Below are 25,950 nucleotides of genomic sequence, written 5' to 3' on the forward strand. Positions count from 1 at the left end.
CACTGGCGTTGGAGCCTGCAGCCCCGTAAGGGACCAGGGCTTGGACGCAGGTGGCAACACTGGAGATGTGGGCCGTGGAGCTGGCGGTGACGCTGGAGAAAACAGGAAAATAGATCAGGAAAAACAAGATACTAGAACTAAGGACACAACACAAAACACATCATGATAAAAAACGACTACTAGTAACCTTTCAATACAATGACAGAAAATTCCCACCCCCTAATAAACAATGGTCTCATTCTGTGGTGATTTTGAGCAAAAGTCCTTCTGTGTAAGGTCAGTCATGGTGTCACTAATGTCTGCTGCATTGTGGAGGCTTTATATGCAGCTCTTCAAGACCTCCAGGGCTCCAGCTTGCAGTGCAGTTACATGGAAGTACTCCCTTGTGATTAATCGGTTTGTGATCATGTTTTACCGGATTTCTGGAGCTTCAGAGCTGGACAGAAATTGCAACTCGACACTGTAACCCCACATTCAAGTGTGAGAGAACATTTCATCAGTGTCAGGTGCACGTAGTTCTGACATTTTAGCCTACTCATCGAGTCGGGCCTTTGGCCTTCTGTGTATGCACAGAAAATAATGTTTTTACAAAATTATCTTTTTTTTTTTTTTTTTTTGTCTTGTCCAGCATTTAAGCAAGACTGATGTTCTGGATGCTGTGTTCTGCTGAGCAAATTTATTTTGCCAAGGGGGACTTTTATAGATGTAATGATCCTCTTGTATTTCTTGATTCTTATTTTATTTTCCTATTTGTTTTGGATAATGGTTTGTATTGCTGGACCTGACCGGAAAGGATAGAAAATGGGCAGAAAGAGAACAGAAAAGAGAACAGAGAAAACACGAAAAAGAGATCAATGCATACACGTATATGCACATACATACCCACCTACATATATATGTACACTCGCACACCCACACACATAAATATATACACCCACAAAAGCCAACTCTAGATTATTGGTCCTTGTGGAGAACAAATCCATTGACTATCAGGAGGACCAGAAACTAGCAAGTTAAATCAAAAAGACAGAGATAGAGCTACCTGCTGCTCATGAATAAACTTGCTGGATGACTCAGTGACTGTGACACATGCAGAAGATTCAGAGTGGAACGTGTTCAGAGAAGAGTGATCATGCCAATGTGACCCCGTCTTCCCACGGCTCGAGGCAGGCCAGGAGAACCCAGAGACCCAGTCACACAAGTCACACAAACAACAACCCACCCCTCCACCCCATCCCGCCCCCACACACGCTCACACCCCGCCACCCCATCCCTCCACTTCCACCCAACCATACATGCCCCACCACACACCCCGCCACCCCTCCCCCACCCACAGCCCCCCCTCCAAACTTCACCCTAACTCACACATCCCACTCAGCATATACACCCCCCCCCCCCCCACACACACACACACACACTCACACACATACACACACCCTCACCCCTCCAACACAGGCACACCCCATTACATACAACCCACCCACCAACATATCTCTCCACACACACACACATCTACCCATCTGCACACATCCCTGCCCCCCCCCCCCACCTATATCCCCAACCCTAATCCCCCCCGCCATTCCACCATCCATCTGTAACCCCATACACGCGCTCCCACACATCCTAGCCTCACCTCTCCATCATGTTCCGTGTGAGATGCCCCAGAGGGGGCAGAGGACAGGATGCCCCCCCCTCCCATAAAGCTCCAGGAATAGGGGCATGAGAGGACCCTATCACCCCTGCCCCCCCCCCCCCCCCCGCTTAAGAATGATTGTGCAGTATGTATTAGTTGCAATTAAAATTGAGGGAAGTGCCATGCGGTGTTGGGAGAGGGACCACCTAAGCAGCCCCGCCCACCATACACCGCATGCCCTTCCCCCTAATCATGTGAGTTGTCAGTGTTTTGGTGTTTTCATGTCTATGTGCCATTAAAACTGGGAGGTGAGCTGAGGCTGGGGGCAGCGATCAAGACCACCTTGATGGCCTTTCTCACCACCCAGCGCCACGTGCACACCTCCCAATACCCTGCCTGTGTGTTATGGAGAGTGGGGAGGAAAAACATCATTTCAGTATGCAGTAAGGACACACACATGAATCCATGCCACCCTCAAGTCAGTAACCATTTATTTTCAGGTAGAGCTGATAACTTTCATCTTCAACATGTATTTTATGTATTTTTACAGAAATATTGGCGTGTTCATTATTATAAAAGCCCAATAATAGAAACTTTCAAAAATGTATACTGTTGAGGCATCCTACCTTTGCAGATATAGGCTAGTGTGTAATTGACATTGTTGGATTGTCTTTACCTTCAATATATTATTTATGCTGACATCCTGCTTTGATTGTTTTCTTCACAGTTTGAGTTTTGAAACGTCCATGACCGCAGCAGGGAAGAGTTAATAATTATGAGTACACAGGGAACAACAGATTGTAGGACATTTTTAAATATGGATGAAGAAAACACGAACGAAAGATGCTTCATCAAGCCAACTAATTTTAGCAGCACGGGTAAAAAGAACAGGTGAAAAATTATCTAAAATCAAAGGCCGAGCTGGACTGGAAGCAGATATAAAACTTTTTAAGGTTTTTAAATAAAAAAAACTCATTTTCTTCACATTAATCACCTGAGGACATGGGAGCAGTGGGAGTAACTATCTTGCTAATGGTGGTAAATGGAACCTTATCAGTGAAGTAGGTCTCACATCTTCAACCGTATCATTAGGCAAAAGCAGGTAAACATGCAAAATATTTCTCCATAAAGATTCAGGTTTAGGAGGACAAGACCAAATTTAAAGCATCAGATACACAGCAGTGGTGTAACAGTATATCATTTTGAATCGTTATATCAATCGTAGTCAATGAGTCAATGACATTAATGAAAAATGCAAATCTCGTTCAAAGTCTTTGCAGTATCATTTATCAAATGCACTTTTATTTTGAAAATGGCTGTTTAGAGTTCACCTGGCACGTTTCCCATTGATAAATATTCTTGTAATAGAACACATTTTAATTATTTAACTGGATTGATTAATTAAACAAATTGAAAAAAACTTAATGAATGCATTAATTACAAATGACACATGACAGTCAAGACCTAACTCACTTTCAAAAATAGGTCAAACACCATTTATCTGGAATTCTTTGGGGTACACCATCAGCTTCTTGACATGCTGTGTTAGACTTCTGGGCTTTTTTCAAACTCCCATTTCAGGGAAATGTGGCACTGTTGTTTTGTACAAATGGCAGGGGACCTCTTAAAATAAACTGGGAAGCATGCCGCCTTGTGCATGCTCAGGATGGGGGATTGGTCATCAGTCATGATTTGATGCAATCAGTTGGTTTCTATTATGATATGTATGAATTGGCTTGAAATGGTGTTTATGTGACAACAGTGTTGTGAAGTGGCGCAATGCAAACAAAGGTGAATTGAATTGAAAAAAAAACCTGTGCTTAGTTGTAAAAATGGTGATATTCAAGTTGCTTTTTGTGATTTTGATGAATGGAAATAAATGTTTAATTACTGGTGGATAAGATTTGCCCGGAGTTCCTAAAGGCTCTGGATGTTGTGGGGCTGTCCTGGCTGACACGCCTCTGCAGCATTGCGTGGACATTAGGCACAGTGCCTCTGGACTGGCAGACTGGGGTAGTGGTCCCCCTTTTTAAGAAGGGGGACCAGAGGGTGCGCTCTAACTACAGGGGAATCACACTCCTCAGCCTCCCTGGTAAGGTCTACTCAGGGGTCCTGGAGAGGAGGGTCCGCCGGATAGTCGAATCTCGGATTGAGGAGGAGCAGTGTGGTTTTCGTCCTGGTCGCGGAACAGTGGACCAGCTCTATACCCTTTTTGGGGTCCTGGAGGGGGTATGGGAGTTTGCCAGTCTACATGTGTTTTGTGGACCTGGAGAAGGCATTCGACCGTGTCCCCTGGGGGCTCCTGTGGGGGTTACTTTGGGAGTATGGGGTACTGGACCCCATTGTACGAGCTGTCCGGTCCCTGTATGACAGGTATCAGAGCTTGGTCCGCGTGGCTGACAGTAAGTCGGATTCGTTTCTGGTGAGGGTTGGACTCCACCAAGGCTGCCCTTTATTACCGATTCTGTTCATAACTCACATGGACAGAATTTCTAGGCGCAGCCGAGGTATTGAGGGGATCCGATTTGGTGGCCTCAGGATTGGGTCCCTGCTTTTTGGAGAGGACGTGGTCCTGTTGGCTTCATCTGTTCGTGATCTCCAGCTCTCACTGCGATTCACAGACAAGTGTAAAGTGGCTGGGATGGGAATCAGCACCTCCAAATCTGAGACCATGGTCCTCAGCCGGAATAGGGTGGATTGCCCTCTCCGGGTCGGGAGTCAGGTCCTGCCTCAAGTGGAGGAGTTTAAATATCTCGGGGTCTTGTTCACGGTGAGGGAAGGATGGAGCGTGAGATCAACAGATGGATCGGTGTGTTGTCTGAGGTAATGCGGTCTGTCGTGGTGAAGAAGGAGCTGAGCCAGAAGGCAAAGCTCTTGATTTACCAGTTGATCTACGTTCCTACCCTCACCTATGGTCATGAGCTGTGGGTCGTGACCGAAAGAACGAGATCTCGTATACAGGCAGCTCAAATGAGTTTCCTCCGCAGGGTGGCCGGGCTCCCCCTTAGAGATAGTGTGAGAAGCTCTGTCATCCATGAGGGGCTACAAGTAGAGCCGCTGCTCTCCTGCATCAAGAGGGGCCAGTTGAGGTGGTTTGGGCATCTGGTCAGGATGCCTCCTGGACCTCCCTGGTGAGGTGTTCCAGGCACGTCCCTCTAGGAAGAGATCCTGCAGAAGACCCAGGACACGCCAGAGGTATTATATCTCTCAGCTGGCGTGGGAACGCCTTGGGATCCCCCCTGCAGAGTTGGCAAATGTGGCTGGGGAGAGGGAAGTCTGGGCTTCCCTGCTTAGGTTGCTTTCCCCGTGGCCCAAGTGAAACTTTCACTTTAGAAATATTTTGCCTTGATGAGTTCTAACTCATACAAAAATCAGAGTAAGTCACATAAACAATGTCCGCTGTCCGGCAGGAATGACTTGTGATTGCATTCCTTTCTGCACTGCGAGGTGTAACAGTCTCCCACTGAAACAGCTGCTCAAGGCCACAACAGCAAGATGCATTGGGTGGCTGGAGTTGTACATGACGAACGCTAGTTTATGAAACAACCTTCCATTCATCGCATTTTTGATGGAATCCAGTGAGTCATCCAGAACAGATCCATCTCTCTCTGTTTAAGTCTTTTCCTGTCTCTGTCTGTGCTGCTCCCTCAAAGGATGGCACAGGTAGGGGCATTTCTGGTCCTTCTTTTAAAGAGCATCTATGTTGACTGTTCAATCCTGTTTTCTGGACAGAACAGTGCTGGTTTCTGTTGTTGAAATGGAAAAAATATTTAATTTTGTAAGGTAAAAGGGGTAGTTATGAAATAAGCTTCTGCTTCTACCTACAACCTTTCAGTTACATAAGCCATTTGTACAGATTGGACATAAATGGCTTTGTATTTTGTCTGGGAGGATACGATCCAAACAGTTTAAAAAGCATTAAATGCCGATTCAGTATGAAGAAAGAACAATTGTTTTTTTAATTTTATTTGTATTTTTCCTCCATGCCTGGAGAAGGTGCTTTTTATGCATCACTGTGCTCTTGTCTTAGCTTTTAATTGTGTTACTTTTGAATGCATGTGTGTCCACCTGCTGCTTTGTTTTAAACACTCTGAGGGACTTTTGTCTGGAAAGTTGTATATAGATAAAGTTTCATTTGATTAACAATGAAATTGAGTAATGTGGTGAATTTGATTGAATCATATAGTTCCATTGCAGAAAATTTAATGGAATTGTGCTGACCTGGATCACAATTGAATTGGTATATTTGTTTAATGATTGTATTGTACATGTCTGCTACTGTCACCTGAAAATCAGCCCTCCTGCATTTTACTGAAATTATGTTTATGATTTAACCTAGAGAAAAAAACGTTTTGTGAACATTTTAATGTTGTCATAATTTTTTTCCACTTTAAAGGTTTCAAGAATTATGAAGCAAAGCAATAAGTATCATGTCCCTTTTAATCAGTCATGAGAAAAAGGTTACAACATAACTTAAGAATTGGAGCACACATATTCAGGAATTATAAATGACATCTTTAATGATAGAATTAAGCCAAACTACCTTTACAATCAAACATTCTTGAGTCTGTTGTTGCTTCAGTTATCTACAGTATGTTGATCTCACAGGATCCAGGCTGCAGTATTTGCAGCGTAATGATGAGTCTAACAGCTTTTCTGAACCAGGGATAAAACATTGCATAGATTACTGGGTTTACACATGAGTTACAATACAACAGATAGAAAACAAGGGATACAAAAAAACTACTCAATGTATTATCCTCTGTCAGTGAGACACAATAATAAGGACAGAAACAGATTAGAAACACGCCTACAAGAACACCAAGAGTTCTGGCTGCTTTTAACTCAGATTTCCTTCTTGTTGTAGCCATCGAAAGCTGGTGGGTGACATTTATAACCTGAAGGCGCATGGCCCGAGCATGAGATACGGCCACCACAAATACTCTCATATACAGAACTACAATAACAGTCACCGGACCAATAAATGTTACAATAAGGTCTAAAACTTTTGCACTGTAATCCATCATAAGTACACATTCTCCATAACAGAAATTATACTGGCATGGTTGTTTCAGGTCATCCTTTAATATGATGCTGCTGTAAAGAACAGAGAAGAACCAACACAGACAGACCGAGAGTTTAACTCTTCTCAGAGTGACTCTGGTGGGGTAATGCAGAGGGTAACAAATAGCTACATATCGGTCCACTGATATAAGCACCATGTCTCCTATCGAAGCACTGGTGATGATGAAGGAGGAATAATAATACAGAGAACACAGCAGGTCACCAAGAACCCAGCAGGAAGATGTTCTTAAGATTTCAAAAGGCATGAGCAGGAGGCCGACAAGGAAGTCTGAGACAGCCAGAGAGAGGAGGAGGATGTTGGTGGGTGTGTGAAGCTGCCTGGAAGGAGACAGAAAAGCATCAATAAGTCAACAAAACATGAATGTAAGTGATGACAGTGTGTCAGCAGCTTCTAAAACCAGTCAAACGTTCACTTTAGAAATATTTTGCCTTTATGAGTTCTAACTCATACATAAATCAGAGTAAATCATATAAAGAATGTCCGCTGTCTGGTCCAGTCACCTGTAGGATGTCAAGACAGCAGATACAATAAGAGCAACCTGAAACCAAAGTAACCTAATGCAGTCATGTTACATCAGGATATTCTCTCAATGAATTCAAAACTTAAGTGAAATACTTCTACTCATGTTAAAGGGAAACAAAAGGATCAAAGCATAATGGTATAAAGAGAGGTGTCTGTGGAAAACAACACAGTTTCATTAAGATGCAAATCTGTGCCTGAAATGGGAGACGGAGATGATGACCAGCAGGTTGAGAGCTGCAGTGATCAGACAGAAGGACGACAGCAGAGTGTTAGCAAGCACAGCTTCAGACCAAGGTAGAGTCAACTTCCTGCAGGAGGTGTTGTGGAGTTCCACTTTTTCTTCAGTCTCCGTCATCTGAGAGAGGAGGACAGCAGAAGCTGCTGTGATGATGGCTCTCATGTAGCTGATTTATTTTTCATCTGCCAGTCCTTTTTGTTCCTCCCCTTCTGTTTACTTGGTCTCCATTGGACACATGGGAAACGAAACATCTTCATCTCCATGGGATAGTTTATCCAATTTTCATAGGCTTACGGGCTGGAAATTTACATGAGTTATGTACAAAGTGACTGGCATCTGATTGTTGTCAGCATCTCAGAAAATGCTGTAGTCATGGAGATGATGTAGTCACAAGATGGCTGCCATCACAATGTTATCAGAGAACATGCTGCCATGTGTATATGTGTCCACATGTACGCATTTGTTGGCAACAACACGTGTGACACAGTAAAACAAATTAAATTGTCCAAGGGTAAATAGGGGGGGGGGCTGTGAGCATGTCGTGGATGATTGACATCTAGCGAACTCCAACCTGCCTGTATCTGAGAGCTAGTAGTTAACCAGCTAAGGGTGGTGGGCGGCCTAAAGCTAAGCCACACTGTTAACCAGCTAAAAACTGTGGTTGTTCTACTTTCTGCCTTTTTCAGATGGATTTTGGGTACCTGTCAATCAAAAGGACATGACCTAAAAGAAGTCTAAGTAGTAATCACTACAAAAATCTCCTTTTGGAACATATCAGTCTTGAGATCACATCTGCTTCCATCAAAAATGAATCGACCAATGCTCACTCTCCCTGGACCCTGCTAATTAGTCACATCTTGTAGTGGGGAGGGGGCCTGGGACCTTGGGGTGGATTGGGGGGCTTGGGGTCTGCAGGGCGGGTGATTGTTTGGGGCATTGTTTGCCTGGCTGGCTTGGAGCTCTGGTGGCCTGGGGGCTGGTGTCACTTATGGGGCAGTCGGGGGTTGGCATGGGCTGGGTGACTAGGTTGCTGTTGTGCGGGCTCCGTGGGGGGCTGGGGCCCTCGGGTTTTGGGGCTGCCTTCCACAGGGATATGGGGGCCCGGCCTGGGCCTGGAGGGCCTTGGTTGCCTGGAGCATGCCCTCGGGGCCGTGCTGCTATGATATCTGGTGGGTTCCCTGGGGATTAGGATGTGTCCATAGAGGGATGGGGGTTGGGGTTTGGTGCAGGTTGGAAGGGAGATGGAGGGTTCATGGGAGGGGGGGATGGGAGGGAACATTGGGGTGGTGGGGCTTGGGAGAGAGAGGGAGGGCTGGGGGGAAGAGTTGGGTGATGGTTGGGAGTTTGCCCTGGGCGGGCTGGGCCCGTTGGGTCTTGGCCGGGGCTCTGCCAGGGGGTACGAGTGGTCCTAGGACCTGTGCTACCCGATGCCCCTGCCTCGTTGAGCCAGGGAGCGCCTGCCTGGGGGTTTCCACTGCTCTGGGCTCGGAGAACAGCGGCTCTCTCTGCTTTGCCTTCCTGTGCTCTGTGTTCGGTGGGCTTGGTGGGCCATTGGGGCCTTGGGCTCCTCCCCAACGCCTCGTTTTATTTTTGGTTTTTTTTGTTGTTTTGCATATTGTCACTATTCTACTTAAGTCTTGTTGTATTGCAGTACTGTAGTTTATATTGTTTTGCGAACACTGTAACTTTAGCAGCTTAGACATGCCTTTCTTTTCTCTCTCTCTTTTTCTCCCTTCATCTTCTTTTTTTTTTCCTCTTCCCCTGCCGGGTCCAGCACGCCCATGTCAAGACTGATGATGATTACAATATATATATATATATATATATATATATATATATATATATATATATATATATATATATATATATATATATATATATATATTGTAATCATCAATATATATATATATATATATATATATATATATATATATATATATATATATATATATATATATATGTATATGTATATATATATATATATATATATATATATACATGTATATATATATATATATATATATGTATATATACATGAGATGTCTCCCTTGACAGAGCAAATCTGTCTGGCAAAAATATGGCACGCAGCTTACTGTTCTGTATGCCGAGATGCTGGACAGGACACTGTTTATGCCGAATTTCAGGATTAAATTAATTTTAAACGGATGAGTTATAAAAAAAAAAATCCCTCCCACCACAGTTGTCATGAAGGTTGCAGCTTGGTTTGGATTCATTAAAGACAAATTAAAATGGTAGTGAGTATTGGAATTTCAAAACGTGCCAGGTTGGACAGTGGAAAATTGCTGAAAAGTGTAAAGTAATGTTATGTTTAATTCAACAACACAAACTCAAAGGAAAAGTCCATGGAAACCATAAACGGCTGATAATATATTAAAGCTGCTTATGATCATCCATGTTATGTTAAAACCAGAAATGGGTCCTGAGCTTGAGACAGTCGCAAATTGCGACAGACACTCTAATGATCATTTATATGTGTAGGTTGGTGCCAATTTCCTGCTTAATCTTACAAGATCAGCATTGTAAGACACCAGTAAATATACTCGTAAAGCTAGTGAAATGGTTAAATGGCAGTTCCTGGATTCTCCAAATCTGCTTTATACGTCATGACAACCAGTAGCATAAGGTGACATTTTTTTATTCAAAAGAAAAAAGATGTGGAAATAGTTTAAGCCTACCTAGCGGGGTCATTCTGCCTGTGAGCGTGTCAGCTAGCTTTCCCTGAAACTGCTAAAGCCAAGTGTGTGTTTTGTTACCACAGTCCTCACAGTTGGTTCTTGAAGAAAAAAAAGGGAGTATGAGAAGAGATCCTTTATCCAGCTGTGTCCAGTTGTGTCTCAGGTATGTTGAATTAGGTGAAGGACACAGGTCATTTGTTCCAAATTGGAGGTTATTAGGGAGGCTAACCAAGCAGTTGTCTTGTAGGAAGCCTCCCTTGGTCTGAGAATGGAGGTTCCTGCAGGTTCTGAATTGAAACAGAACAGTGTGATTGTCTGCTTCAGGCAGGCTGATCTGGAGACCGTTGAAAGGAAGTTATAGACCACAAACCTGTACTAAAAAGCTTAATTTACTCGAATGGAGGTGACTTCAGGGTTAACCATGGATTTTCTTTCTTAAAATGCTCGTTTACATCTTGAGCTGAACTGCAAACCTGCTCCTGAGCAGGTTATGTTCTGGATGAGATATTGAGTATAAAAGCACCACCTCACGACCAATCAGTTCTCTTGGAAAATCATAGAGGCCCTTAGAATGTCATAAACATGGGTAAAAAACTGGTCCTCAAAGGCTGCTATCCTCCAGAGTTTTTTTGTTTCCCTGCTTCAAAACATCTTATTAAAATCAAAAGATTCTAACAACAACTTGTCAACGTCTTCACAATGACCCATTCATTTGAGTGAGTTGTATTAGAGCAGGAAAACAGGGTTGACTGTGCTAGTTGATGGAGCCATATTTTCCAACACGTTGGAGTCGGCTGTTGACCGTACAACAGAATGTATGCATTGCACTGACATTTAATTCCAACAGGTAGGCTAATCGATCAATCAAATATATTTGTTTATTATGCCAAAATCCCATTAACCAACGTGTTTTAGTGGGTCTCACAAACGTCATGTGACATCCTCTGTCCTTACACCCTTTCCTTGGGTGATGAAACAACTTTAGTGGCTACTACAACAGCAATACAAACAGAAAAGAAAATATACACAATGAAGCATTTTAATTTATTCTTCACTAATAATGTATGTAATAATTTTTTAGGTTAATGGGTGCAGAGCTTATGTTCATATCATTATGAAATAATGAAATATTCAAGCAGAGGCCTAAAACATAAGGACTGAAAATAAACATGTGAACCCCTGAAACTGAACCCCTGCACACTTCTGTACCTGTTATATTTACTCATCTGTCCTTAAAGTAGATTTACAACTTCATGCTTACAACATTTTTTTTTTTCTTGAAACTTACCTATTGATCATCACTGAAACTATCTGATAAGGTACATAATTTTACTAAATGAAAACAATCGTCATAGACTGTGGTTCTGGTTGTCATTTTATACAGCTAATTATTACCAATATGTCTTTTACGAAGGTGAGCAAAATGTCAAATATAATGGCTATGATTGCTTTAACATGTGCAGTCATAAAAAGAGAGCAGTAAAAACAATCAGAGTGTACTCATTAAAAATAGTTTTTAAGTAAAGAAATGCTAATGATGTTTCAAAGTGAGCAACTGGAAATGAAAGTACTGTGATAAAACCTGCTTTGACCTGTGTCAGAACTGAGCAGGACTTTCTTCTTGCTAACCTCGTTGTTTCTTCACCACATTGATGTCTTTCCTTTAACCCTTTATGGGGCAAGTGACTATTTTTGATTACTTTGTTTTCTTTTATATTCAGCAGGAAACTATTTTTTCCTGTTAGTGGAGCAACAGAATTGAGGTATTGGTCCATACCAGAAGGACAATTTCAGGTTAAAATTTCTCATTTCAAGGTATTTCATTGAGTGCCCTGTAGAGGGTTAACATGGAATGCAGTAACTAGTACACTTTGAAAAGGTTCCTTCTCTCATTTCATTGTTGATACTCTGACAAAGGAATTCATTTTACTTTCTGACTACATTTGGAGAGGAATAATTTCCCTCTCTGCTTACATTACGTTGGCCTCACAGGAACAAGGCTGCAGAATCTGCAGAGAGACAATGAGTTTAACAGCTTTTCTAAACCAGCAGTAAAACAGAGCATAGATGAGTGGATTTAGACAGGAGTTCAAATAAAACAGAAAGAACAGAAATGATGCATATGATGTGCCAGTTAAATCAACATTAAGAAGAGAATAGCAATAAAAGGGACAGAAACATATTAAGTATACAAAAACAAGAATAGCAAGAGTCCTGGCTGCTTTCAGCTCAGATTTCTTTGTCACAGTCACTGAATGCTGCACAGTGACGTCTGTAATGTTAGAGCGCATGGCAACAGCATGAGACACTACCACAGCAAAAACCCGAACATACAGGAATACAATTACAGACACTGGAATTATAAAGTTCAAAACAAGGTCAACCACTCCTGTCACATAGTCAATGACAAGTGTACACTCCCCAAAACAGGAATTACTCCTACCTGGTTGACTCAAATCATACTTTAAGTAGAAAATGCTGTAGAAGCCATACCAGAACCAACACACACAAACACAGCCCTTTGCTCTTGTTACAGTGATTCTGGTGGGGTAATGCAGAGGGTGACAAATGGCCACGTAGCGGTCCACTGATATGAGAATAATGTTGCCTATTGAGACAGAGACAATGTGACCGATCAGATAAACATATAAAACACAGACAACATCCCCAAGTACCCAGCAGGCACTTTGTCTGTAGACTTCTAAATGCATCAACAGGAGACCAACGAGAAAGTCTGAGACAGCCAAAGAGAGGATGAGGATGTTAGTGGGTGTGTGGAGCTGCCTGGAAGGAGACAGAAAAACATCATTACCCATTAATGACTTCAAAATATTCCTGATGAAAAACATTCCACTCTCACATCATGTTCATATCAGTGTTCCCATTTCTAAAGCTGAAACAGTAAGGTCTGTGGAGGAATGAATCTGTGCCTGAAGTGGGAGACGGAGATGATGACAAGCAGGTTGAGAACCACGGTTATCAGAGAGATGAAGGCCAGGCAGATGTTCAGGAGCACAGCCTCAGTCCAGTGAAGTGTCGGCTTCCTGCAGGAGCTGTTCAGGAGCTGTGGAAAACAAAGTTCAACGTTGTCCTGGAGCTCCATCACCAGACAGCTGCATCTCCAGCAGCTCTCTAAGCAGGACTCTGGCAAGTAGCTGATGTATATCGTCTATTCCATCACCACTTTCATTTCCCTTGGGCTCTGCAGAACTCTTGTTACTCCTCCTTACCTCCAAATTTCTGTCTATCTCCAGCTGCTAGGAGGCTGAAATATTACATCAGCTTACATGAGGTTTTGCTAAACATAGCTTCACTTTTACTCAGGATATTATAATATTAAATCCACTTTCTGGCTGTGCCATGGACTGGCCACCTCTCCCTGCCTTGGGATAAACTCCAGCTTCCCCATGATCCTGAAGTGGACTAATCAGTGTAGAAAATGATTGAATTCCGCTTTCCACTCCATATATCCAGTTAATGAAACTCTTGAAGCTTCTTTCCAGATTTATTTTCCTGAAGATGTGCTTCTTACAACTGGAATTACAAGAAATGGGAGAGCAGGTCCGTGTACGACACACACAGACAGGACATATAAATATTGTACAATATAGTACATTGTGAAAACCTCTGCTTGGCTGACAAGGCTTTTCTTTAAAGGTAGAGTATGTAAGAATATTTTTCGACACCAGATGGCAAACGCCATTGGGGGGTTTATGCCCCTGGTAGGGTCACCCATGGCAAACAGGTGTCTAGCGGAGGGACCAGACTAAGTGCGGCTCATAGACCTCTATGATGACAACAACATGTTCCCTTGCCCAGATGCAGGTCACCAGGGCCCCCCCTCTGGAGCCAGGCCTGGGGGTGGAGCACGAGAGCAAGCGTCTGGTGACCGGGCCTTTGCCCATGTGGCCCTGTCGGGCTCAGCCTGAAAGGGTTACATGGGCCCTACTTCCCGTGGGCTGACCATCTGTGGGAGGAGCTGTAGGGGTCAGGTTCAATGTGAGCAGAGTGGTAGCAAGAGGTGGGGACCCTGGCGGTTCGATTCCCGGCTGCAGAAGCTGGCTCTAGGGACGTGGAATGTCACCTCTCTGGTGGGGAAGAAGCCTGAGCAGGTGCTAGAGGTTGAGCGTTTCCGGCTAGCGGTTTGGACTCACCTCGACGCATGGCTTGGGCTCTGGAACCTGTACCCTCAAGAGAGGCTGGACCTTGTTCCACTCTGGAGTTGCACATGGTGAGAGGCACTGAGCAGGTGTGGGCATTCTCTTTAACCCCCGGCTTGGTGCCTGCACGTTGGGGTTTACCCTCACCTATGGTCATGAGCTGTGAGTCGTGACCGAAAGAACGAGATCTCGTATACAGGCGGCTTAAATGAGTTTTCTTCCGCAGGGTGGCCGGGCTCTCCCTTAGAGATAGGGTGAGGAGCTCGGTCATCTGGGAGAGGCTCAGAGTAGAGCCGCTGCTCCTGCGCATCGAGAGGAACCAGTTGAGGTGGCTCGGGCATCTGGTCAGGATGCTTCCTGGACGCCTTCCTGGTGAGGTGTTCCAGGCACGTCCCACTGGGAGGAGACCCCGGGGAAGACCCAGGACACGCTGGAGGGATTACATTTCTCGGCTGGCCTGGGAACGACTTGGAATCCCCCCCCCCCCCCCCCCCCCCCCCCCGCCCCCCCCCCCCCCCGCAGAGTTGGCAAATGTGGCTGGGGAGAGGGAAGTCTGGGATTCCCTGCTTAGGCTGCTGCCCCCGCGACCCGACCCCGGATAAGCGGCAGAAGATGGATGGATGGATGGATGGATAGATATTCAACTAATTTTAGACTGACACGTCTCACGCAAACAGTGAGACAATGCCGTGATGCAGAATATGCAGGTTTACAGCTTCGCATGTCAATGCATTTATGTATGAGTGACAAGGATGAACTTTTGCGAAGTTTACCACATTCGGGCCGAGGCAGGGCTGATGGTTGTGCGAGAGGCAAGCAAGAGGAATCAGAGGTTGAAGTTGAGGAACATGAACTTAGGCTTCCAGAATTGAGCAGTCTGATAGAGTGGAGCAGTATTGTCATGACCGACTGGTGTTGAGGAAGATTTTATCCTATCTTGAAACAAAGAGGACACAGCCACTGATAGCAGAAACGACTACTTTCTTACACAGACTAACATAGCTTCAGTGTGGCATTTCCTTATATGGAATTTCATGTCTCATCTCATCTTTTAGGTTAGGTCAGACTGACCCTTGAATTATAATCTCCCTAATCACACCATGGTATCTGAGTCCTCGGCTGTAAGATCTCAGATGTCTGAATGCAGACATCTCAGGGCCCTTCATTAGCTATGTCTGTAGGGGGAGTAAGCAGACACTGTGTAACTAAGTTTAAGTTCTCAAGCTTATCATGACCTTTTCAGAAAGCCCACAAAGCCATTATCAGAAATGTATATATGCAAAGGACTATGAAATATATGAAAATTTAAATTAGAACAAAACATTTCCACAACGGCTGTTTTAGGCTTGTGGTTGCTACTGTGCTTGGAAAAAAACAGCCAAATTCGCGTTTCCATCTCTAGTTGGTGGTTGCTAGTTCTCCGCTTGGGACTCAGCTGATCTCCAGGCACTGAGACCCAGGCGTGTAATTCTGTCTTGAGCTTTACACGGAAAACCCATTTCCATCTGCACTTAATTTCACTGTAGTTCAGAGGGTTGGAAAGGGTTCTGAATAGGGCAGATGTGATGTACTTGACTCTACTGGAAATAAACAAATTCTGCCTCCTGTTTGATTTCTTTTCAGATATAAAATGGAAAAATCCCATGATAGGAACAATTTTCACTTTGCTTTTGGTTATATTTTATAGGAAACAGCTTGACACCAACATAGTACTTCACTTTTTTCAGCAGCTAAAGAGGCAAAGGAAGATAAAGTACCGGAAATGATAGGCAGAGGACTTTGCCGAATATGTGCATCATCAGGACCGGACACGGTAACAAGCATGCACACAAATACCGGAATTAACTCAGAGTGGAGTGAACATTTTTACATGACAGAGAAATTAAGCAGTTTGGATTTAAAATGAGAATAAACCAGCTGCTCAATTCAGAATTGAAGTTTAATTGATAAACGTCATATCTTTTTGAAATTAGGTATTTATATGGTTATTTTTCATATGTTTAAAGTGTATTTAACATTTATTCAAAATTAAAGTGGAACTAAAACTTTCATGTAAATGTGGCAAATATTCACGTCAGTCTCGAAAGTTTCAAACAGCACCAGAAAAAAGTCTCAAGATATGTGTCCATTTATGTTTACCAATGCCAAAGAAGCTAAATTATTACCCAAGTTATACTGTGTGCACCAGTGCAATTGGTGTATCAGTAAATCATGCATTAATCGTTCCACGTTGTTTGGAACTGTAATTAAATGCCTTAACTTTTGTGAAGAATTTGTCCATAGTTATTTAATGTTAACTACCCACATATACATTTGTTTTATTTTTATTCAAGCTGTGATATGCAAATTTAAAAATTAAATTGCAAAATAAATTGCATTATTGGTCAGCAAATTTGTAATGACATAATTTTCCTATATTGGAAAGTGATAGTTGCAGGTGGGTGTTCTTGCTGGCTGGATGCTGTCACTGGTGCATGTGACACTGTATCCAGGGAGAAAGCCTCTAATGTGTAACATGAAGGTGTTTTTTTTTTTTTTTTTGTTATTTTAAGAGAAATTTATCAGATTTTATTTAATCTTTGACAGCTGAAACATGTGATATGTCAGGAAAAAAAATTATAACATTATAATAAGGAGAAAAAAATAAAATTTTTACTGGTTGTCAGAGAATAACTTAATAAAAATTAAAAACAGGTTTTTCTAAAATTCTGCAGAATGACTCATTTCTTTGAGTCAAGTGTGTTGAAATAGAGATGCATTTCAAAGCTGCAGGACGGCAGCCTTTTAGGAGCTGGAATTGCATGGAACAAGTCTACAGTATCCTGGCCTCAGAGGATCCAGGCTTCAGAATCTGCAGAGTAACTATGAGTTTAATTGCTTTTCTGAACCAGGTGTAAAACATGGCATAGATTACTGGATTTAGACAGGAGTTAAAATAAAATAAAAAAAAGAAAAACGATGCATATGTTGCACTGGCTAAGTTAATTTCGGCAAAAGAGTAACAGTAATACGGGCATAAACACATTAAATATACAATGACAAGAACTCCAAGAGTCCTGGCTGCTTTCAGCTCAGATTTCTTTGTCATCGTGTGCACTGACATCTGGAGTCTGATGCTGGTTATTTGAGAGCGCATGGTGCGAGCTTGGGCTATAGCCACAATGAAAACTCTCATATAAAGAACAATGATGACTGAGACTGGAAATATGAAGTTTAAAATTAGATCAACAGTTGCTGTGACATTGTTAATGAGTAGTGTACACTCCCCAGAACACACATTATTCCTGCCTGGTTGAATCAGATCATCCTTTATGTAAAAAATGCTGACGAAACCATAACAGAGCCAACACACACAAACACAGCGTTTCACCCTTATTACAGTAATTCTGGTGGGGTAATGCAGAGGGTGACAAATGGCCACGTAGCGGTCAAATGATATGAAAACAATATTGCCTATTGACACAGAGATAATGTGAGAGATAAAGTAACCATATAAAACACAGACAACATCCCCAAGTACCCAGCAGGCACTTTTTCTGTAGACTTCTAAAGGCATCAACAGGAGACCAACGAGAAAGTCTGAGACAGCCAAAGAGAGGATGAGGATGTTAGTGGGTGTGTGGAGCTGCCTGGAAGGAGACAGAAAAACATCATTACCCATTAATGACTTCAAAATATTCCTGATGAAAAACATTCCACTCTCACATCATGTTCATATCAGTGTTCCCATTTCTAAAGCTGAAACAGTAAGGTCTGTGGAGGAATGAATCTGTGCCTGAAGTGGGAGACGGAGATGATGACAAGCAGGTTGAGAACCACGGTTATCAGAGAGATGAAGGCCAGGCAGATGTTCAGGAGCACAGCCTCAGTCCAGTGAAGTGTCGGCTTCCTGCAGGAGCTGTTCAGGAGCTGTGGAAAACAAAGTTCAACGTTGTCCTGGAGCTCCATCACCAGACAGCTGCATCTCCAGCAGCTCTCTAAGCAGGACTCTGGCAAGTAGCTGATATATATCGTCTATTCCATCACCACTTTCATTTCCCTTGGGCTCTGCAGAACTCTTGTTACTCCTCCTTACCTCCAAATTTCTGTCTATCTCCAGCTGCTAGGAGGCTGAAATATTACATCAGCTTACATGAGGTTTTGCTAAACATAGCTTCACTTTTACTCAGGATATTATAATATTAAATCCACTTTCTGGCTGTGCCATGGACTGGCCACCTCTCCCTGCCTTGGGATAAACTCCAGCTTCCCCATGATCCTGAATTTGGAGTGTAGAAAATGATTTAATTCCGCTTTCCACTCCATATATCCAGTTAATCAAACTCTTGAAGCTTCTTTCCAGACATTTTTTCTGAAGATGTGCTTCTTACAACTTGAAATACAAGACATGGGAGAGCAGGTCCGTGTAGGACACATACAGATAGGACATATAAATATAGTACATTATGAAAACCTCTGGTTGGCTGACCAGGTTTTTCTTTAAAGATTGAGAATGTAAGATTTCAACGCAATTCTTTTCAACATCAGGTGGCAAACGCCAGCTAGTGAGCAAAACCACAGAACTGCTACTTCCACAAACCACCACAGGGTGGCAGTAATGACCAAAACTCACTACTCACCCCTCCCATACCCTAAACACAGCGGAACCACTTCAATAGTCACAGTTCACAACACTAACTGAGGAACTATGATGGCATCAAGTTTTTTTTAACTCCAAGTGAACCAGTAAGTTACTGAATACATAAAAACATACTCACTTTACTATGTTGTTTTGCAAAGTAATACATTCAAAAATTGCAGTGTAGCATGAGGAATAAATGGTGCTTGTAAATGAGGCAATGCTTTGTGATAAGCTATTTGCTATTTTTAATTACAACGTTATAAATATGTCTGCAAATATTCAACTAATTCTAGAGTGACGCGTCTCACTCAGTGAGACATTGACGTAATGCAGAATATGCAGGTTTACAGCTGTGTCAAGTCTTGGCATTTATGTATTTAGAGTGACATGGATGAACTTTTGCAAAGTTTGCCACGTTCTGGCCGAGGCTGGGCTGATGGATTGTGAGAAGATGAGCAAGAGGAATCAGAGGTCGAAATTGAGGAACACAAACTGCGCCTTCCAGAACCGAGCAGAGTGGAGCAGCACTGTTGTGACCGACTGGTGCTGTGGAATATTTTATCCTATCTTAATGCAGCAGAGGACACAACCACTGACAGAAGAAAAGACTACTTTATTACACAGACTAACATAGCTTCAGTGTGGCATTTCCTTATATGGAATTTCATGTCTCATCTCACACAGGTTGCTTATTATACACTGTCCAATGTTAGACATCTGCCTTTGTTGTTGATAGCTGCTATGTTAACAGATACCTTTTTTTTTACCAAGTGTAGAAGTTGACCTTGCAGCAAATCTAACTCCCACACTGGCTGCAGCACAGGTACAATTGTCACAGGTGTGTGTGTTGCACCCCGTTCCTCCCAGGACAAGGAACCCGATCGCTACCACCTGGGAGATTAGACCAGCTGGTGGGGATTGGCTGGTGGTCCCTTTTTCTCCCATGCTTGCCAGGTGAACGGGGGATAGAGCAGGCGAGGCACAACGTAGAGAAGGTGAGGAGCCGGGAGCAGAAGCCGGGAGACAGGTAAACTGAAGAACTCCATAAAGCCCTTCAGTGCATGCCCAGCGAGAAAGCTCCAAGCCCAGATGGCTTTTCCACTGAATTTATAGAGTTTTGGGATATTTTAGCACCTACATTATATAAAATGACATCAGAAATTAAGGAAAATAAAAGATTACCTCCAAATATGAACTCTGCTAATATTAGTCTCTTACTAAAACCAGGTAAAGACCCTACACTATCATTCAGTTATCAACCAATATCACACATATATGTTGATCTTTAAATTATTTTGCAAAGCCCTCACTACCTGGCTAGAAAAGATAATTCCTTCTATAATACATTGTGACCAAACAGGTTTTATAAAACGTAGACAATACTCTATTAATACACAGAGACTTATCAATATTATAGACTACTTTACTATTAAAAATTTAGAAACAATAATTATTTCTTTAGATGCCAAGAAAGCTTTTGACAGAGAAAACTGGAAATTTTTACAAGCAACTCTACACAAATTTGGATTTGGACCCTCTTTTATGGACTGGATAAAGATATTATATAACCTACCCAAAGCCTGTGTGAAGACAAACGGATTGTCATCTTAATTGTGTTTATTCTCCCAGCCAGGGAGATTGGTAGTGTGGACCATCGTGCAAGGTCTTGTTTTGTTTCATCTAGTAAAACCTTGAAGTTTGACTGGTAGAGATCTTTGTATGCGTGTGTGATTTTAACTCCTAAGTATGTAAATTGTTTGGTTTGTTTAAAAGGGTAGGACCTAAAGTCTATAACCTTCGCTGAATGGTTAACTAGAAAGAGGGTGCTTTTGGAGAAATTCAATTTCAATCCTGATACTTTACCATATGCTTCCAATGTTTCAATGAAATCTGGAATAGATTGTTTGATAGGTTTGATCAGAATATTAGAAGGTCGTCCACATAAAAGGATACTTAATGTATTTCACCATGACTTAGAATTCCACTGACTTTGTTATTCATTCAGCAATAGCTAATGGTTCTACGTCCAGGTCGAAAAGGAATGGCGATAGGCAGCAACCTTGTCTTGTTCCACGGTGTAGCTGGAATTAGCCAGATATTGTGGAGTTGGTCCTAACTGATGCAAGCAGTGAAGAGTATATCGTTTTTATCCAGGAGGTGACATTGGGACCAAAACCAAAGTTGCGAAGAGTAATAAACAGATAATCCCATTCCAACCACTCAAATGCTTTTTCAGCATCTAAGGAGATTACAGCCTCGGGTTGTTGACTGGAGTGAGAAGAGTCTGGTACATTGAGCAAATGGCGCATATTGTTGAAGGAGTGTCTCCCAGGTACGAAAACCTGATTGGTCCGGGTGTATTATTTTTGGAATCACTGTTTGGCGCTAATACTTTAGTAAGAATATTATGATCACGGCACAGAAGGCTTATTGGTCGATATGAGTCACATTTACAAGGATCTTTTCCTTTCTTGGGGATAACAGAGATGGTTGCTTTGGTCATTGAATGAGGTAGTTTCCCTGTGGCAGCCATTTCTTCAAAAAGTTTACATGGAAAAGGAGACAGTTTAGTGGAAAAAAGTCTTGTAAAATTCTATAGGTAGCCCATCTGGGTTCAGCATTTTGCCAGTCTGCATGGATTTTATTGCATGTGCAATTTTTTCACGAGAGATTTTAGATCCAATTTAACTTGATCTTCCGGGCATATTTTTGGAATTACTGGAGGGTCGAGAAAGGCCTGGATCACAGACGGCTCCACAGAGACTTGAGATTTGTAGAGATTGGAATAGAAATTTCCTAAATTGGTCATTATAGTTATAGGATAGCTAGAAGTTCCCCATGTTCAGTGTGTATCTCATCTGTCTGTTTAACAGAGAGACTATTGAATTCTGATTGAAGTAGAAGTCTCTCTTTATACAGGTCTGGGCTTGGGGAGGTAGCATATTTATTGTCTATCATTTTTATTTGTTTTGATAAGGGGTAGGCAACTCCGGTCCTTGAGTGCCACAGTCCTGTAAATGCTAGGAGCTTCTATATCACTATACTATGATACTGAACTTCAGCCACAAGGGAAAGAGTGTTATTGTAAAATAAAAAAAATTAAAAAAAAATAAAAACTCAAATCAATTCTCAAATAAGATTGGTGGACTGGCGAGAAAAAGAAATATTGTTTTGTAGTTTTATGGGTATGCCTCCATGGGTCTGATAATTTATAAGATTCCATAAACGAAAAAATTGTATTTGCAGATTTCGATAGTGTGATTGTGGATTTTGGGTTTGATTTGTCCAAAGTTGGGACTAGAACCAGGTTGAAATCCCTGCCCAAGATCAACTGGTGGGTAGTCATAATGGGGAAGGGTATGAAAGGGTATGAATGCAGGAAAACCAAACAAGACATAGGTGTGGTGTATAAACTAAATGAGACCAGGTGAATCTAATGGACAGAAACAAAGGCTAAACAATGGAACTAAACAAGGAAGACCATAACTAAAGATACAAAACAAGGAACCAATACTAAAAATACAAAATACACATCATGACACTTCTTTTATGTGACAATTAATAAATGTCCCTTCAGGCCAACAGGTGAAATATACTGTCTGTAGTTGTGTTTCTGGTACCCTTAGTCATGTATGAAACTTAAACATATCAATAAAAAGCTAGTAACAGAAATATTTCAGGAACCTCTCAAGTATCGCTAAAACATTTTTATGCTTGCACGAGGTAATTTTTCAGACATGTCGATGTAGAACTATGTCACAGAAGAGTAATGGAAACACATTTTTTGCTTTTACGTGTCAGTGAACGTGACATAGGGTGTCACGTGACCAGTTCATTTTAGGTAAAAATACATTTCCATGGCAACAAGGGGTAAGGACACAGAGCCTACAGAGCCTGGAAACACCTCCATGCTGCTCTGACATGAGTCAACAGCCCAACATACAGAGACGTCGTGGTGTGATCCTTTGATGAAACTGACATGCTATGGATATATTTTGAGTGATGCCAACATGGCTGAGCACCTTAATGTTCATGCTTTACTTTATGTAGTTTCCTTCACTAAGAAAGCCTAATTCTCTTTTTCCAGGTCTAGGTTTTGCATTCATTGCTTTATCCCAAATTCGGCCTTGGTTCTTGATATCCGCCTTTGCAAAACATGGTTCTAGTAAGCTCTCCTGAGAACAGGCTGTTTTGGAGTCTGAACCTTTAAAGGTTCATAAGCGGTGCCTGTTCTCGCCCCACTTGGAGAGAAGATTTGGCTTTCACTGGTGCCTGCCCAGTGATTTTAGAGGGCAGACTCAGTCAGCCAGGGGGTGGTGCAATGGCAGTATCCTCTACTGTGGGGAGTGGTTAATTCCCTTTTTGAGGTCACAATAGGAAAAGTCTCAGACCCCCTGCTTTGAGCAGACATTCACTAAAAAGGAGAGCAAATGAGAGAGGTGACCAAATTTTCTCTTTTTCAGGCCTCATACATAAGATATGGAGTCATATGACGGTTAAACAACCTTCGGAAGGGGAATTTACGGTTATATAGGACCTTAAACTTACCCTCTGTAACCTGGATAACTATGGTTATTTCTTTTTGTATTTGTATTTACAAATGACCTGACAATTGCTGTTGACACGCTGCAATGCACCTTGCAACTCTTTAATCTCATTTAGAGAACAGTCATATCATTTAAATTAGATTCAAGTAGAACGTCAAACCGAAGGAGCTCGTCCCCCTGTTTACCTGATAAATAAAATTTAAACATCTATTTCAAGTCATTGTTTTAATATCAAAAAGATTTTTTTCTTACTTACAAAAAGAAAAGTTATTTGTCAGACTAGTTTCTCTACAGCAGTGGTGTCAAACTCAAGTCCTGCAGGGCCAGTATCCTGCACGTTTCTGTTGTCTCCATGCTCCAACACAACTGACTGACATGAATAAATAGGTTGATCAGAAGCAGCTGGATTCATTTGATTTGGATCAGCTGTGTTGGTAGAGGTAAACAACAAAAATCTGCCAGATACCGGCCTTCAAGGACTGGTGTTTGACACTGTAGCTCTACAGTATGTTGGTCTCAGAGGATCCAGGCGGAAGTATCTAACAATGTGTTTAATTGCTTTCCTGAACCAGGGGTAAAACAAGGCATATATTAACAGAAACATGTCAGAGAATCCTGAGAGTCCTGGTAGCGGTCAGCTCATATTTCCTCATCAGGTTCACTGAAACCTGCAGCATAACAGCTGTAACATGAGAATGCATCACACACGGCTGAGACACCACAAACCTATAATGACTGAGACTAGAAATATGAATTTAAAAAATACCAGCAATTCCTGCAACATGGCTGATAACAAACATTCTCCAATGCAGGATTTACCAGTGCCTGTTTAGTGATCTCATCCTTCAAAAAGAGAATCCTGTAAATTCTGATGATACTGGTGGTTGTGGTTGTGAAAGCAGTGGTAGAAGCTGCACTGCTTTCACAGCACTGATGCTCTGTTATAGATAAAGGAACCAATTAAAAACCATTACATAACTCATGTACATATCTGGAGCTGTTGCTGCCCAGCAGCATTGTAAGACTGAGAAACTGCAAGCTACATGTTCACTTCATGCACCGCATCACCAGCTTGCAAGTGGATATAAATACAGTGCAACTTTTTCAGTTCAGTTCAATTCAGCTTTATTTGTGTAGCGCCACTTCACAACAGTGTCGTCTCACGGCACATTACATACACATCAACACAAGCCAATTAATAATAAATAGCCTAGCAAAGGAAAGCCAACAAATTGAGTCAAATCTTGACTTGGATTTAATCCCCAATCCTTAGCTGCATGGGGCGAAAGTGGGAAAGAAAACTCCCTTTTAACAATAATGAAAAACCTCCAGCAGAAAGCAGCTCAGAAGGGCTGCCATCTGCCTCGACTTGATGAAGTGGAGAAGACAGGAACAACAGACCAACATGCCGCTTTTATCTGGGAAGACCTTCAGAAAGGAGAGAAATACGTTAAAGATGCATTATGTAACGTTTTTTTTTACCTTTAAACTCAGCATCCCATACTTGTCCGATCACACAGTGACATCTGTCATGTGCATTTTCAGGAGCTGTTGCTTCCCAACAGCATCCTGAGGCTGAGAAATAGCACTTTGCAACTTTTACATCCAGGATGCGGCATGACAGGGTTAGGGTTAGGGGCCATTTTGAAAACACAACTTTGCTGATTCAGCAAATGGATTAAAAGAAAGAAAGAGACAAAACAAGAGTCATCGTAAGATTGCATTTTGGTGGTTGCAAAGAGCTAATGGGTAAGGTAGGATGCCAGGTGGACGCTGAGTTAGCCGTCGATAGGGGGCAGTGAAGAGGAAAACAGCAAAAGTTGTGTATCTTTAACGATGCCAATACTGTCATATGTTTCTACGTGGAAGATGAGGAGCTGAGAGATGAAAAGGAATAACTTAGTGCATCATAGGATATCTGCAAAGAACTAAGAAATGGCTAGACCTCTCTAAGATTTATGTACAAAGGAAGGTTTTAAGCTTGATCCTAAAGATAGAGAGGGTGTCTGCTCCCTGAAAACAGACTGGGATCTGGTTCCATAAGAAAGGCTCATCCTCCTATTGTACACTTAGAGACTCTGGGAATAATAAGTAAAACCTGCAGTCTGAGAATGAAGTGCTCTGTTTAGAATAAATAGAACTATGATATACAACTTTGACATACAATGGAACTTGGTCATGGAGAGTTTTATATGTGAGGAGAAGAATTTCAAACTTTGATATAGGTTTATTTAGCAGGGAGCTGATGGAGAGATGCTAAAACTGGGGAAATATTTTCTCTCTCACCAGTTCCTTTCTGAACCCTCGCTGCAGCTTTTTTGATCAGCTGAAGATTTTTTTTGGGCCATATTTAGGACAGAACATTAACAAGGAATTGCCGTAACCCAACAACTGAAAAAACAACACGGACTAGTTTTTTGCATCTCTCTGAGACAGGATGTTGTTCA

At 42.2% G+C, this 25,950-nt stretch overlaps 2 protein-coding genes across 2 annotated transcripts; both read right to left on the reverse strand.

Moving 5' to 3' along the window:
• Positions 1-6,219: 6,219 nt before the first annotated feature.
• Positions 6,220-13,278, reverse strand: LOC306766953 (trace amine-associated receptor 13c-like; the record flags this gene model as incomplete). The annotated part of the gene is made up of 2 exons (XM_079254816.1): positions 6,220-7,036; positions 13,106-13,278. 2 exons carry the CDS (start codon positions 13,276-13,278, stop codon positions 6,220-6,222), a joined length of 990 nt encoding a protein of 329 aa, XP_079110942.1.
• Positions 13,279-17,147: 3,869 nt separating this feature from the next.
• LOC306766952 (trace amine-associated receptor 13c-like) lies at positions 17,148-18,283 on the reverse strand (the record flags this gene model as incomplete). The annotated part of the gene is made up of 2 exons (XM_079254815.1): positions 17,148-17,964; positions 18,111-18,283. The coding sequence occupies 2 exons, from the start codon at positions 18,281-18,283 to the stop codon at positions 17,148-17,150; spliced, it is 990 nt and encodes a 329-aa protein (XP_079110941.1).
• Positions 18,284-25,950: the final 7,667 nt, after the last annotated feature.

Source organism: Telmatherina bonti, assembly GCF_933228915.1.
Source record: "Telmatherina bonti genome assembly, chromosome: 15".
Lineage (NCBI taxonomy): Eukaryota > Metazoa > Chordata > Actinopteri > Atheriniformes > Telmatherinidae > Telmatherina > Telmatherina bonti.